This window comes from Dryobates pubescens, chromosome 27 (genome assembly GCF_014839835.1).
Source record: "Dryobates pubescens isolate bDryPub1 chromosome 27, bDryPub1.pri, whole genome shotgun sequence".
Classification (NCBI taxonomy): Eukaryota; Metazoa; Chordata; class Aves; order Piciformes; family Picidae; genus Dryobates; species Dryobates pubescens.
This window is the reverse complement of record NC_071638.1, coordinates 6,295,469-6,311,230: the sequence shown is the minus strand read 5'-3', so window position 1 is coordinate 6,311,230 and position 15,762 is coordinate 6,295,469. Positions and strand designations below refer to the sequence as shown.

Below are 15,762 nucleotides of genomic sequence, written 5' to 3'. Positions count from 1 at the left end.
CTTTCACCAAAGTCTTAACTCATCTTTAATTATGCCTAATATTTTATAGGGCAAATAGAAAGCTCTTGAAAAACCACTCTGCAATTTTCTCTTGATCTAAAGACATTCTTGAAATTTTAAAACAGTTTGTCATGTCTTTTTGGTAAAAGAGAGAGTATTAGGGAGAACTGCAGACAGTCCAAATATGGGCTGAAAATGTGAATTATATTCACATGCTGAAGCATATGACAATCCTGCAAGATGGAAGCAACAGCTTGCAAATTTACCCTGCAAAGTTTGTTCGTAGCTCGCTAAATTATTCCTGGTGCTTCCAAGTAGTTTCACTTTGGTTTTGGAAAAAGAAATCCCTATGAAATGATGACAGTTCATTTGAAAGCTAAAAAAAAAAACCTGTACCCTCCATCTAATTCCATATAATCTAAGAGTGTTCTTTGATTTGTTTGTTTGTTTGTCTGTGTCCTGGAATATGCTGAGAAAAGGAGTGCCAGTCTCGGAAGGTGCTGATAGTGCTGCTGTGAATCCAGCAACTCTCAGTACTGTTGAAATCAGTAGGACCACCACACACTTAAAGCAAAGTATGTGCTTCAGAGTTTGCTGTTTCAGGATTATAATATTCAGCACTTGGTAAGCTGTGCTGAGAGTGTTTTCTCTAGAGGAAGCCACAACACACCGACTGGGTTTGATACATTTTTGATCTGTCATATTTTCCCACGTCTTCATTTTTGTGCCATTTTTAATGTCTTGAGTTTCCATCTTGCTGGGTACCAAACAACCAAAACAAAGTTATTAAAAGGGTTTTCTCAAGACACTATGTATCCCATAGTCCAGTCCACACTTAGTATTCATGATGCCTTTTTCACACTAATTCAATCATATTATTTAAATCTTCCCAGCGGGAGACTAAGGAACGATGAAATGAGTGTTCTGATATCTTGCTAGAAGAACTCTGTGAGCATAAAAAGGAAATAGGAATAAAAAGGAAATAGGAAGTAGGAATAAAAAGGAAATAGGGAATCCAGGGCACTGGATTTCATGTCCTTATATTTAGAATTTCCTACGCTGTCCTACCCCCTAATTTCCCTGACTTGTGTGAGATGCTCACTTTTTTTGAGGAAAAAGGGGGGGGGGGGAATAATATATAAACTGATATTAAAAGTTAATTTTAAATGTGTGTCATGAGTCAAAAATGGAAAGAAAAAAATCCTCAGGATTTGAATCCTCCTGATTCAGCCCAGATCTGATTTTTTGGGTTGTTTTTTTTCTGAGGGAATTTTATCAGTCAGGGATAAAACTATGAGAGGGTTTTGCTTGTTTGTTTGGGGAGGGGCTGTTAACCTGGGGAGACTCCAGTGCAGTTCAGTTTCCCCATAGACATTTCTGGTCTATATTGTTGGTTCATTTATTTAACTTAGTTCAATGCATCTATCCATCACTCACAGTATCCATTCACAAAAAACAATAACAATTCTATCAAATAAAAGAGAACTCCTTCCAACATCTAGGCACAATTTAGTCCTTTAACCTTTTTATCCTGCTAGGCACAAAGTAGCAGCATCTCATTCCAGGCACTGCATTTCTATTTTTTTTCTTATCTGGATGGCTTGAAATGTGTCTAGCAACCTAATGGAATCAATTGAGCGTGGACAACTATAAAAATATAAAATAGCACTGAAACTTTAGATGAGTCTGTCAGTAAGTGTTAACTGTGGCTGCAGCTTTCACATTCTACACAGTCAAAAGAAATCAATAAGGATTGTACCATTTATATTGTCTTACCTAATGTTTGTTCACCATGAAGTGCCAGGCACAAGCACCATCTAGGGAATATTGATTTCTTGATGTACTGTAATTCACACACATATAAACAGCAGGAGAACCTTGTGGCTTCTCAAATCTTGCTTGTGGATTTGATATTTATACTTGTATTTTGTTTGGGTTAGTTTTAAAAGGAAAATCAAGCAAAACTCTGCCTAGGTGTTCACAAATAGACACACAACCAAACTGTTGATCATATTACAACAAAAATAGTGCCAGAAAGCATAAGAATAATCTATTTTTTGCTATAATGAGGGTGGAGTAACAAAAAGAAATTGCTATGTTGTAAGTCAGAATAGTACCAGGTGAGGATACTGCAGAGTGCTCTGACAGAGTCAGTGGTTCATCAGTGGAAAGAGCTTCTTAACCTGTTTATCGCAGGGAAATGAATCTCGCTTTAGTGCTCATTTCAATGTGCAGAAGTGTTGACCTATATAGAGATTATTCCCTTTAAACCATTTTCAAATGTTTCATCCTATATTTTCTTCATTTACACTATACAGATTACTTTACACTATTTTATTTACAGATTAATTTACACTGTACATAATACTTTGTATTATGCTGCACTAAAAGGGTTTACAATGTGCAAGAAAAACAGTAGGAAAAAAAATAAGAAGGAAGGAAGGAAGGAAGGAAGGAAGGAAGGAAGGAAGGAAGGAAGGAAGGAAGGAAGGAAGGAGGAAGAAGAGCTGCACATCTGTAAAATCTGAAAATCTGCATAGCTGAAAGAGTGCACATGGGCAGTTGGATCAGAGGAGGAAAAGAGCAAACCAGGCACCTGCTTAATCCAAGGCTGCTTTCTCCAAAGAAATGAGTGGAGGAGAGAAACAAGAGGGAGGCAAGAGGCTGGACCTCTGCTCCACAGTAGCGCTGCTCAGTGTGGTGCCAAATCGATGCCATGTAGGAGAGGAGTGGCTCCACCACTGCGCAACTCCCTATCAACTTCACAGCTGCATCCAGCCCTGTCATTGAGTAAACAGATGATGAGTCAAGATTTCTGAGGGTGAAAGAAATGAGCTGCCCATAAATATACACCCAGAGGAAGCCAGGATGTTTTAAATACTCTCAAATACATACTTCATTCTGCATGGAGAGGGGAGTCTAAATGGAAGACTCTAAGACAAGAACTACTAACATGAGTGTTAGAACCACAACACAGGCGCTGGCCCAACTTTGGTCCTCCTCGCTTTAGGTACATGATACAGAGTTTAAGAGTATGATCCCCTTAACAGAGAGATGCAGCTCACAGCGGGTCTCTTCCTGTGATACCTTTTCCAATGCCTCACACCAGGGACTCCTCCTGGAGTTCTGGATGACTGGGCAAAAGCAGAGATAGGTATCTCAGTTACATTCCTCAAAGGCAGATGGAACCTGAACCCTTAACCTCACTAATGTTATGGGTGCACCTAGATATTCTACTCAGCATTTGTGCAGCTGAAGTGTGTTCATAGGGTTTGTAAATCTGGAGCCTGATAGTAAGAAGATAGCATCACAGTGAGTGACCACTTGGTCATTTTACGCTATGTTCATTTGTTTATTTTGAGGCTCCAAGCTGGCTTTCATTTCAAGGTCACTCAAGTGATGTTCACCATTCTGTGCCTTGGAGGATGTTTGCAGAAATACCCAAATTGCAGCAGAACACACAGTGAAGCAAGACGGAGTGTTTGCTCGAGAGAGTTTTAGCACCAAAAATAACCAATGGAAGTACTGCCCACCCATGCACTGCATATCCAGTGTGGGGTAGGGAAACTATTTGTGTTGCTAGTCCCTTGCAGTCACAAACATTATTTTGATACCCAGTGTTTAAAATCAGAACAGCAACGTTATGTATATCCAGATACAGAAGGAAGTTGTGCATGTCTGGGTTTGCAAGCTTCCAGTTCCCAAGCACATCTACCATATGTGAAGACACCAGGAAAAAAAATGAAGGTCACAAACATTAAAAAGTAGCATAAACATTGTAAACTGCTGTTTAGCAATCAATACACGGTGCAGGAAGAGATGAGTACTGTTTATTTTACATTAAAAGCATGTATTTATTTGTGAATTGGCATCAGTTCCATAGCAACTAGCTGGCTTCTAATTAGGAAACGCTTCTTCACAGAAAGGGTCATCAAGCACTGGAACAGGCTGCCCAGGGAAGTGGTAGAGTCACCATTCCTGGAGGTGTTGAAAAAATGTCTGAATGAGGCACTTAGGTTCCAACAGTTGTGTGTGGGGAGATGGTAGGTTATTGTTGGACTCGATGATCTTAAGGTCTTTTCCAACTGGGCAAAACTATGATAAGCCTAAAACAGAAAAAAAACCAAAAAGAAAATACGAAAACAAAATCCTTTTCTCCTAAGAGAAAAGGAATCAGAACTGACAAGGTAGGAAGAGAGTACAAACAACATTTCTAGATGCTGATATATGGATCTGGGGGCGGGGGTTTGTCTCTGTCTGCCTAAAGTTTCCTCAACCTCCAAAGGTTTCTCAGGTTTTCTTAATCAAAAACCTGACAGAAAAGCTTTTCATACATTACATGTGATTTGTTACTTCAGAACGATGTCAGCTTTGCCTGGAAGTTTCAAAGATGCTTATTATGCTTTTCAGTGAGTCCCGTTCTCTCTTTTCTTCTTGTTACTATTTCTGAACACTAGCTTGCTTAATTTCTTTCCTTGTATCACCAAAATATCTTATCCCGGTGCACAGGATCTTTGGGTTCCTGTTTCTGCTGATCTCCTTTCCATTTTCTCCCAATTGCTTTGTGAGTAGCAGTGGGAATACTTCATTAAAACAGGCAGGAAGAGACTGGCTAGAGACTAAAGTGTTTCCTTCATTAATTAACCATTTGAAAGAAAAATAAAATGAATTTTTGAGTTCCTTGAGAAATTCATCGGAGTAGCGGCACTAAAGCTGCAGAAGGAAACCAAAGGAAGAATCTTCCCGAAAGGAAGAAAACATCTCTTCCCTGGCCAAGTAAGAGTACAAGAGGCAGCTTAATAAATCTGCTACATTCACACACACACCAGGGGAAAAAAAAAAAATAAGAAGAAGAAGATGCAATTTGTACCTAAGCAGATTGTGTAGTTTGAAATGACCAAGATGAAGACATCTTGGTCCTGATCCCTTTATCCCAAGGAAAGCAAAGTGTTGATGCAGACAGTAGTTATGTGGAGCAGTAATTATGGAGCTGTAGACACTGAATATTTCTGCACATTCCCAAGCCAAAGCTCCAGACTTGGCTTAGCATTTCAGGCCTAGAGAAGGAAGTAAAACACAGAAGCTGGGTAAAAGCCTTTGCCTTTTCCAGGAAAGTACCTTGATGAGTGGTGTTGAGCATTGGAAGCATGAGACAGTGGTAGGGTGGAGGAGGTGTGTGTGTTGTGCAAAATAGGAGCAGTAGCTACTAGCATACTTTAAAATTCTACTGTATCTAGAGATCGTGTAATTTTTATTTCTGCAGTCAGAGGCCAGCAAAATGACCACTTCTGCCAACTGAACTTTTATGTCTCTAATGTAGGAGCACATCTCAGTAACATAAAATTCTCTGTTGGCTCAGAACAACAACATTCACTCACACAAACACCATTTTTGCATGGGCATCCTGCAAAAGCAGAATTTGGGATTTTGGTGAGAATATTCAGGGATGTGGCTGCAAACTTGAGTGCTCAGAGTCAAACCTAGCCTAACATTTTATGTTGTGGCACTACAAGGCTATGGATAATGAGAAACCACACTCTTGTGGGGTTGGACAACCTGTGACAGAAGTGCAGTGGCTGTCACCATGAAGCTATATGGAGCTGTTAATGGGATCAGAGAGCTCTTTCAGGAGAGTTTTCTCTTCTCTGAGGTTACCCCAGCTTCTGTTCCTTCATTTTCCTGGTGATTGACACAGTTACTCTCACTGGAAATGCAACTGAAAGTGCCTTACAGACTAATCCAAATCTATGAAGAGTGCAATCTAGAAAAGAGTCACTGGAGAGATTATTTGTTCCTCCCAAGGGAGTGAAGATACAGCAGGAGTGACAGGAGGGCACCACGTCATTAGTCAACAAGGTCTGGTCTCCCTCCAGCAGAAGAAATAGATAAGTTGACTGGTTCACAAATCACCTGCATCAAGAATCAGAACTGACAAGGTAGGAAGAGAGCACAAAAAATTTCTAGATGCTGATACATGGATTTATTTATTTTTTTGGTCTATGTTTGCCTATAGTTTCCTCAACCTCCAAAGGTTTCTCAGGTTTTCTTAATCAAAAACCTGACAGAAAAGCATAAACATCTTTCGCCAACTTGCTGCTTTTAGTTTGCAGCAAAAGATTTTTCATTTCTGAAAAAGAATGGATTTTCAACATTAATTACTTCTTCTGACCTGGTATCTTAGTTGGGTGTTTCAGTGTTGATTTGCGAGGCGCAGATGACCTACTGATGGATCAGGGTGGCCACAGGTTGAGAATTCCTTCCCCAGTTGTTGGGTTTTTTTCAGCAGTTACCAAAGGTTTCCAGCCTTCAGAAGAGGCTGTGAACTCTTTTCTGCTCAGGTAAAAAAATCTACATTTTGATGGACAATGTCTATACTTCAACTTGAAAATACAGCTGCGACTTCTAAACCTCAGGCTATTTTCAAAGACACTACAAGTACTACTTGGTTCTGTTATTATCATGAAAATTCAACCAAAGAGGTCAGTGCAATTATTCACATTCTACAAAGACAGAAAGAAACTGAACTGAAATCAGGAACTTTTTTTTCCCCTAACTTTTGCTCTTTGCATTTGTCATTATTAACCTGCTTATTCCTTCATCATTTAGCACTTTTTAAAATGTTTTAGAAGTCCCTTGGCACGTATTGATATCACATCATTGCCTTTCAATTAAAGTTAGGCATTTGGGCACTTCCTATTTAACATGCTCATGGTATTTCTTATGCATTTGGGCTTGTGCTACCTTTCATGTACAATCTCTTCAGCAAGACGAATCCTTTTTGTTGTTTTTCATGATAGGAAATGTAGAGCTGGAGGAAGTGCAAACATCCCATTGCCATCTGAGTGAACCCATTCCTGATCAATAGCGTGATAAAGGTTTCCATAGGAAGATAAAATGCTGTTCCTAGAAAAGCTGCTCTCCAAGCCATATTCAGTGGAAAAAGCATTTTGACAGTGCCCATTTATCAAGAGCGGGCTAGATACAGAAACTCGGCAGGGTCCTGTGTCTCAGGCGTTAGGGATACCAGCCCTAGAAGGACTAAAGCATTGTGTGTTAGTATGTATTGAGCCTCCTTCCAGGTGGCAAACAGCTGCACCTTTTTATGAAACTTCAAAAATAAATCTGAAGTGCTTGCTTTCAGCCCATAAGTGTTATATTTAATTGAACTGTTTGGCGAACCCTGCAGCTCAGGCACCCAGAAAGATGGTGAATATTTAATATATTTGTTTTGCATTTCCACCGGTCAACAGAATAATGAAATTCCTTAACTACTTCTCTTTTGGTTGCCTGAAGAAAGCACGGTATGTTGCTAAATTGCTTTTCACTGGCCCTCCCGAGAAACAACTTTAATCCTTGTTAGAAAATTGCAGAGTCTGGGCCTGACAAAGAGCTCATGCCTGGCGCATTGTGAGTGCTGGGAGCGGGGCAAGGGGAGCCCTTTACAGCTGTGTGCCTCCAGCCCGCCTCAGCTGGACTATTTAGGCCAGGAGGTTTGTCAATTCCTCCCGACAATGGTGCGAGTTTTTCAGTGCCTGTAGCCGCGCCGAGCCCCGTTGGGGATCAATGCTGGCCATTCACGCTGCACCCTCTTTCATTGCTTTGGTTTGTTAATTTAAGACTAAAGGTCTGCTGAGGGGGTTTAGGGTGTTTAAGAAAGCTGATGAACTGTTTAAGAAATCTGATGAACTGAGAGCGTTTATTGCCCTGGTGTGGCAACTATTGGCACTGAGGGAGCTGTGTCCTTGTTGACCCTCTTGTTATTAAAAATGCACAAGTGCTGCGCTTCTCAATATTTCAACACTCTTTCATTGTCAATACCACCTTCTGAGCCCTTCAGCTTGTTGCTTGCTCTAAAGATCTTCTTAGATTGGGTTTGAAAACTTCACCTTAAACACTAGATTAGACTGATGTTCTGTTTTCCGTGCTCCTGTTGATTTGTTGAACCTTCCCAGGGCTGGAAAGCAAGTAGCAGCTTGATGGGGAGACGGGCTGCTAATATGATTTACCAGTCTACAGTCATGCACAATAAGTGTGAATAAATACAGGGGTCTCACAGAGTCAAGCCTAGCCTTTCCTTTCCTCTTATTTTTTGCTTTAAAAGAGGTATCTCAGGAAAATGAAGTGAGTAATGCATGCCCTTACAGGAGCTGGATGAGCTATGAATAAGAAGAGAGGGGGAAACAAGGAGGCAAACATATTTTTGTTAAAATGGTTGGCTGCTGTTATGTGCTGATGTGAAAGAAAAAAATAGGTAACAAACACTTACTGCTTTATTCTCCCGTAGACAACAGCAGAGAACATGACAGTAACACCGCCTAAGTGACATCTGCAAGAGTCACATTGTCTTTTAGGTGGTATTGCTACTAGGGGGGAAATGGCTTTTTGTTAAAACAAATCAGAAGGATTTTTGTTAATTATTATTATTACTTTACAACTGTGTCATCTCAAAACCGTTGTGTCATCGATGAAGCTTTTGAGTCGCAGTAGATGCATCTCTGCCTCTATAGCATGCTCACGGTTGTCAAAATGTGTGGCCTTGGATTCCACCTCTGAGAGGCATTTGCAGCTCTGTGCATTTTAACAGGCTCCAAATGAAGCGCTAGGGAAATATTTACTTTCCTTCTCATGAAATCCAGTATAGTGATGTTTCTGCTGCTTCAGCCTATACTAAGTGCTCAAAACCAATGGCTGTAAGGCCAATAGTGAACAGGAATCCTACCCACAGGTCCCTCTAGAAGGACTCTAAAAATATACTGGGATGTGGTTTTTGTCAAAAATACTGTGGAAATTCTAAATAAGAATACATATTTTTCTAGTGTTCAGGAGCAGTCCTATTTTTTTTCTGAACAAGGTATGTTGACAGAGGAGCAAGTACCATGGTATCATTTCACATCCAGCAAATAAAACATTTCTACTGCAGGTTTTAGCAACTCAAAGCTAGCCAGGAAAACAGTGTGTTGTTTTTTCGTTCACAGATTTGAGTATCAAAATTAATTCCCTCAAATTTCTTACCTTTGTTTTCAGTGCATGTAAGCATATCACAGATATATATGGAGAGTCTACTTTTTACTGCATCTGCCCTGCTTAAGTTATCTGGCTGGGGTTTGAAACACATCTTGCCAAAAAAAAAATGGGACTAGGTCTGTTCTCGGTAATCTGGCACTCTTGAGTGGGGTTAAAAGAGGGAAACAAACATAGAATTTTTGGCCCAGTCTGCAGCTTGTTCATGTGAGCAAGTTTGAGTCCTTTCTGCTTTCCACTTGATACAAACCAAATGCACCACGTATGCGTTACTGGGGTGTGAGAAAACTGCTGCTAAAATCATTCTGTGTGCCGTGAGTGTGGTAAAGATTAACAGCTGTAGAGTTTGGGTGATAATATAATAATTGGGCTCATCTTATCACACATAACAATAGAAATTCTGGGCAGCATGCTTGGCACATGATTTTTATGCTTATTAGATCAATAAGAGTCCCCCAAGTGAATAAGCACGACTGTATTTTATTTTCTGGGCATCTGTATTTTATTTTCTGGACACCACCTGTCCTGTAGTTTACAGCTGCCACTTAGGAGCAAGTCCATCACATCAGAGATATTTTACAGGTACTTTGAAAAGAAATCAGAACCAACATGCATGTTTGGGGTGAAATAAGATAAATAGTATAAGAATGCAATAAAACTCCAGTATTTTATGGATACCAAATCGGTCCCACTTCTTTTTTGGTTTTTAATAAATCAAACTACTTTTATCAGCATTTTTTTCGTGGTGTGTTTCCTCACTTTAAAAAAATAATTGTATATTAATAAGAGAAACGCTTTAAAAATATGATTTCTTTCCAATGATTTTAATTTAAATGCACTTAAATATATTAAAGGATAACTGGAAGCTATTATTATATTAAAGTCTCATTTCAGGCTCATCTTGAAACTGGCAGTTGCAGGAAGATGAGACTGTTTCTCTGTATGTGTATTTGCTGTATGTCTTTAAAGCTTTTGCCAGAGAGCAATGAAAGTATTCTATTTATATCTTTTGTTACATAATTTAGATGTTTTTCAATTTCTTTTTTTTTTTTTTTGCTTGTTTGTTTTCATTTGTTAAGGTGGAGATGAAACATATATTAGATCCTTCCTTTGAATTGCTTCATGATGTATGCCTTCCCTAACACGCTTCATTTTAACATAAGCACAGTGCTTCCTCTCTCTGCATATCAGTGTATTTTGTGAAGACACGGGAAATTACATTAGAAAAGAATTTAAGCCTCTTCCCTGTGGGGAAAGAGACTAGAAACAGAGCTATGACACAAACTCTTTTAATCTCTCACTCTTATTAAAAAAAAAACAAGACTAAAGTCCCTTCCTTTTTGCGTTTTGGCTGAATGATCTCTGGTTGGTATTTTACAGGAGGGAAAGAGCTACAAAAGAGCTACATCTCTTTAGTAAAATCTCTTAATCCACTTAATGTGCAAGAATTATTATAGTAGCTATTTGGATCTGAGCGTTTGTTTTTTATGGTAACATAGACACCAACAGCAGAGAGCTTATTCTTACCCTATCCACTTGTGAAGCTTTGAGTGAAAACATACCCGTGCCTAAGACATAAAAAGGAAATAAGGTAGGCTGTAATTATAATTAGTAATTAACGTAAACTAAAACCTTAATGTGCTTACTTTGTGACAGGTGGAGTGGTCTTTAAATACAGTTTCCATGGATTTCTGAGGTTTTTTTTTACTTAATGAAGAAGTGATTTAATATGAAGGTGGGGGGAAAAAGCAAGACGGATTCCATAGTTTGCTTTTGATGATTTTTCCTGTTTGGCTTGAAAAACCTAGGCATTGCAAATTCTCTCTGAAGATATGCTGCCTGATTTTTCCCTTGCTGTTTTAGCTGTTAAGTTCTCTCATGTAATTGTGCATTTAATATCCATTCTTACTGACAGATAGCAAAGTGCATAACACTGTTTTGCTTGAAAATGTTGTAACTGAAAGATAAAATGGCAGTTGCTAATTCATGTAAAGAACAGTCTAGGTCAAGTTATTTGATTTCCTGCTGACATGCAATTCTCTTAACAGGAAATTATATCATTGTTGACTTCAAGTGCTGATCTGTGATCATTTCAAAGTGTTTCATTACCTCTCATTACCAAATCTGTTAAATGAATACTGCAGGATTGTTTAGTGGATTGTTTGGGGTTTTTTTATCCTTCTTTTCAGCAATGGTATAGTGGCTCCATGAAAGTCATTTGCATGTGGTTGGCTGATAGATTAGACCTTCAGCTTCACGTCTACCAGCTGAAGACTCTCATCAAGATAGTTAAGGTAAATAAAATCTTTTTATGTTAGACTGCATAGTAAAGAGAGAAAAATGATAAATTATGAACATGGCCAAGTACAGATGACTCTAAAAGTGAAAAGGATAAAAAAGGTGGACTGAAGTTATAAACTTACATAGCTTTGGGTTAGGATGTTGGATTTTTCTGAAAATTGGAGCAAATTTCAGAAGAAAAACTATTTACTAAATCCTCTAATGTTAATGATCTGTGCATTAGTAATTGTCATCCATTCTAGACTCAGTAACAATTAAAATTGTTCCAAGGAACACTGACAGATTACTGCCAGCTGTACAGCAATGCTGTATGAAGTTTCTAATAGATTATTTTTTGTCTTCTTGCTCATTTTTTACATTTAACTTGATAATCTTAATAGTGTTCCTTTTCCATTTTTTCCACTTTCCTAAAGACAACTACGTTTTCATGCACATGTGATTACTAGATTCAACTGGATAAAAGTATTCAATGTATTAGATAACATTTTCTTGGGTTTCATGCTCTGGGAGAAGTATCAAGAGAAACAGCAATGCCTCCAGTCCAGTCCTCAGTCATTTACACTGGCCAATGTCAAATGCTTCTGGGCAAAGTGTGAAGTACCTTGCAACAGGCAATTACAGGTTAATCTGCCATAAAAGAAAGTTTCCTCCTAAATCCCTTTCAGATCTTAGTTAATACCCTTAAGCAAGAGACAGAAAAACATTGCACTTTTTTCCCTCTTTCAGTTCTGTTATTTAACTCCGAACATTCTTGTTATCTGTATAAATGCGGAATAAGAAGCACCTGTTGTCAATGATGACCATGATTTCTTACAGATATTTTCTCATTAAATTCATGAAAGACTGCAAAGTCAGATGGATTTTTCACACATGGACACCAGGTTTGCAGCTACAGCTTTCAGGATTCACTAGCTAAGAGGGAAAGAACAAAGTGAGAGATGCAAGAAAACTCTCATAATAATCATGGCATCATGGCTCCCTGAACCACACAAGCTTAGCTTTGCTATTTCTGACCTTAACTGATTTCTCTGGGAAGAGGATTTAGCTCTTCATTGTATTATGTGCCAAAATGGCAGAAGCAGTTTGCTGTTTGTGGTTGAAATGACCAGCTCTTGTGAAAGGTTTAAAGCTCTTCCTAAGTGAAGAGTTATCCCCTGGAAGAGAAAAGAGGGGTGGAAAAAAACAAAACCAAAAGAGTGTTGCAGGATCTAAAACTTGTACCCTCTTAGATCTAAGAATGGGCAGGCTAAAATATAACAGTTAAATATCAGCCGTGAGATTACAAGAGGCTTTTGCAAAACTGAAGCTCATCAGCACTGTCAAACAGCTATCCCTCTGCGGCCTGACAGACTGGTTAGACTTGTTCAGGAAAAGCAGGCTCCCCATGGCAATGAAATACACTGGTTAGGGCAGTAGGCTTTCTGTGCCCATACACCTGATCTGCTTTGCACACAAATTCCAAGCATGTTATTCCATGGCACCTTCAAGGTTGAAGAAATTTATGTCGGTCATAGAGGTTCTGATGAACATATTGAAAGACACAAAACCTTGTCCACCTGTGTTTTGGTAGGTGAAGAAGGCAGCACTGATAAAAAACAGGAACACAGCGAACAGTAGGCTGCTGGGAAATAAGAAACAATGGTTCAAGGAGAGTATCATAAGAAACATTCACTGCCACAGCCCAGCTGGAGAGAGGCATAATTCCTCCAGACTCTGGAGTGAATGGAGAAGGCATTTTTCTGTTTGCTTTTAGAAAAACTTGGAGCCTGTGTTGCCCCTCTCTTGGAAATACAACAAAAAGAAAAAATTAAGTAGGAGATCATTTTTAAGGGACGTGGGATGAGTAAGAAATGGATTATTTCATCTCTGAATGCAGCAAAGCTAGAAGCATTCTTAAGAATAACCAGAACACCAAAATACTGCTTGTTCCTACTAAAGCCAAAACTGAAGGATGGCATAAAGATACCATTAGATGTCTGAGACACGTACATAAGGATGTGGCTAAAGAAGAGTCAAGGACCAAGAGGAAAATTGGGGAGAAATGAAAAATTAAGATTGTAAGTGAACATTATTATCCTGCAAAAATATGTCAAGAGAAGAGCAATGACTGAACCCTAGAGTGCTGGTCTGAGAAGGGGAGGATTGCTATGTAAAATGGAAAGAAATTGCTGTAGGACCTGTTAACAGCATAAAAGGAAATTGAATGCACAGTGTTGTAAAAGGGGAATGTAATGGTGACACTTGAAAAAGACCGGGCAGGATACTCACAGGAGTGTGGGAGCAAAACACAAGCTGTATCCATTGATTCTGAAGCTGACCTATGAAAGTCAAATAAATCTGTGTTGCAACGATTCAGGCAAGGTTTAAATAATCATCATAGAGAGTAGCAGAGAAAATTCTCACAGATGCATGTTACCCATTTTGAGAGGTGTCTTTTGCACTTTTCTGAACTATTGAGTGAAACAAGATCAGCTCTCTTTTTTCGCTCTGAGGATTGTGCACAGTCTCTTCTGGAAAGGGAATCGGCCTGACAACCCTTAATTATTTTCCATTTTCTTTTCCACAGAAGTCTCTTCCATAGACATTGGGAACTCATAGTAACAGCATACACAAGATTAGAAACTAGCTAGATCAAGTTGTCCTTCTTAAGCTTTTTAGGCTAACTTCAGGAGAGGTTATTTCAAGTATGTTACAGAGCAAAGAAAGAGAGATGGGTTTCCGTATGTTCACTTGAACGTAATATCAAGGGATAAAACAATTTCAGTTGGAATTCTTATGTGATAAAATGTTAAAGAAAAAAATGCCCTACTATCTGCTGGTTCACAGGAAGGCAGAATATCAGGGAAACCAAATTTTCTCAAGTGGGGAAAAAAAGAAATGTGTGGATTTGAGTCAAAATGTTGATGACAGAATGTAAATTAACTGATTGAAGTAGTCACCTGAGAAACATTTGCACTATAGAACATAGATAATCATCTGAAAATGACTTTATTTTTCCACATTTGGCATATGAATGTAAAGATACATGCAAATAAAGGCATGTTGTGGTGAAAGAGTCGGGCATTTACATGTTCTGTGAAATGCTAGGACTACTGGTAGGCAAATTCACATGTCAACATGCAGTTAGGAAAATTCTTTGTTGGTTTCTTGTTAAATAAATGAGACAAATGGAAGTTGCTGAGAAACCAGCATACAGTAACAGAAATGTAGTACTAAAGACAGTCTCTTAAAGAAATGACCATCCAAGAGTGGCTTATGGACTCTCTAGAGCGCACAGAAATCTCATTCAGCCTTAGGAAACTAAGACTGTGAGATGTCCAGCGAACTCTAGATGGTAGGTGCCTAAGTACAGGAGGCATGAAGCCGTTGCAGCATCATGCTAGAAATGGCCAGTGTGTAGTGGAAAACCGTTCAGGCTTGCTAGCATCCAATTCAGGATGTTTTATGTTTGCTGCAGAAAACCTACCGAGACTTCAGGTTGCAAGGCGTCCTGGAGGGAACGCTGAACAGTAAGACCTACGACACTGTTCACAGCCGTCTGACCGTGGAGGAGGCCACAGTCTCAGTCACGGATGCGGGAGGACTTCAGGGCATTACTATGAAGGACAGTGATGAAGAAGAAGGGTGATACGATTTTGCCAAGCATTTGGAGCTCTGGAGTGATGGCCTGAGGGTGGAGGTTGTGTTTGGCTTGGGGCTTTTTTGGTAACTTGTCCTCGTTGTCGCATTTATAGTTTTGCCTTATGATATAGGCGCAGAGATGCAATTTGCTTTTTTATTTTCTTTTATTTTTTTAAATGAAAGTTATATTACCAGAGGAAAAGTGCCAAGTACTTCTTGAGAACAATGGTTGTAGCATATTTTAATGTATAGCTTTGCTTAGGGCTGCGAGAACCCTGGCATGGAGTTTGAGGTCCACTTGTGATTGCGTTTCTTTCCCTTTTGTTTGTCACCATTTGTTCCTGTAGATCCGTCAGATATTGATGTCCCGTGCAGCAAACAAAATGTGTGCCTCACTTAAAACACAGCTAGGCAAGAAATAATTCTTGGAATAAGTCAGAGCCCTATGTAAAAAAAAAAGGAGTGTATTTTTGGGTTCACACCTTGTTTACCTATTTTTTGTGCTTAATTTTACTCTTTTAATTTTTTTGTGCTGTGCATTAACAAACTTTAATCTTGGCTCTTTGTATTTTGAGGCTGGTACATAAGTAGTAGGACTTCAAGAACAGTCAAACACATACAAACTACTTAGGAGTGTTGTTGTGTCTATTCACTTTGCAGGCTTGAAGATATCTCATCGTGTTGAATGTCAGTAAGCTTGCCACCAATGTTTCTATTTCTGTGACAAGATTTCAGGCAATAAGAACACATTTTGTCGTGACCCCTTCTGTATCTACCCAAGTTTGTATAGAATTCTACAATTAAAAGATGTTTTCAATA

At 39.0% G+C, this 15,762-nt stretch overlaps 1 protein-coding gene across 6 annotated transcripts in view; it reads left to right on the top strand.

Annotated features, from left to right (window-relative positions):
- Positions 1-15,762, top strand: part of CADPS2 (calcium dependent secretion activator 2) — a 366,370-nt gene extending 350,608 nt beyond the window's left edge. For all 6 annotated transcript variants that reach the window (XM_054173945.1, XM_054173944.1, XM_054173942.1 and 3 more), the window contains 2 exons: positions 11,211-11,315; positions 14,780-15,762. In XM_054173945.1, coding sequence (XP_054029920.1) covers positions 11,211-11,315; positions 14,780-14,950 — 276 coding nt within the window. In that variant the 3' untranslated portion in view covers positions 14,951-15,762. The remainder of the gene's footprint in view (positions 1-11,210; positions 11,316-14,779) is intronic.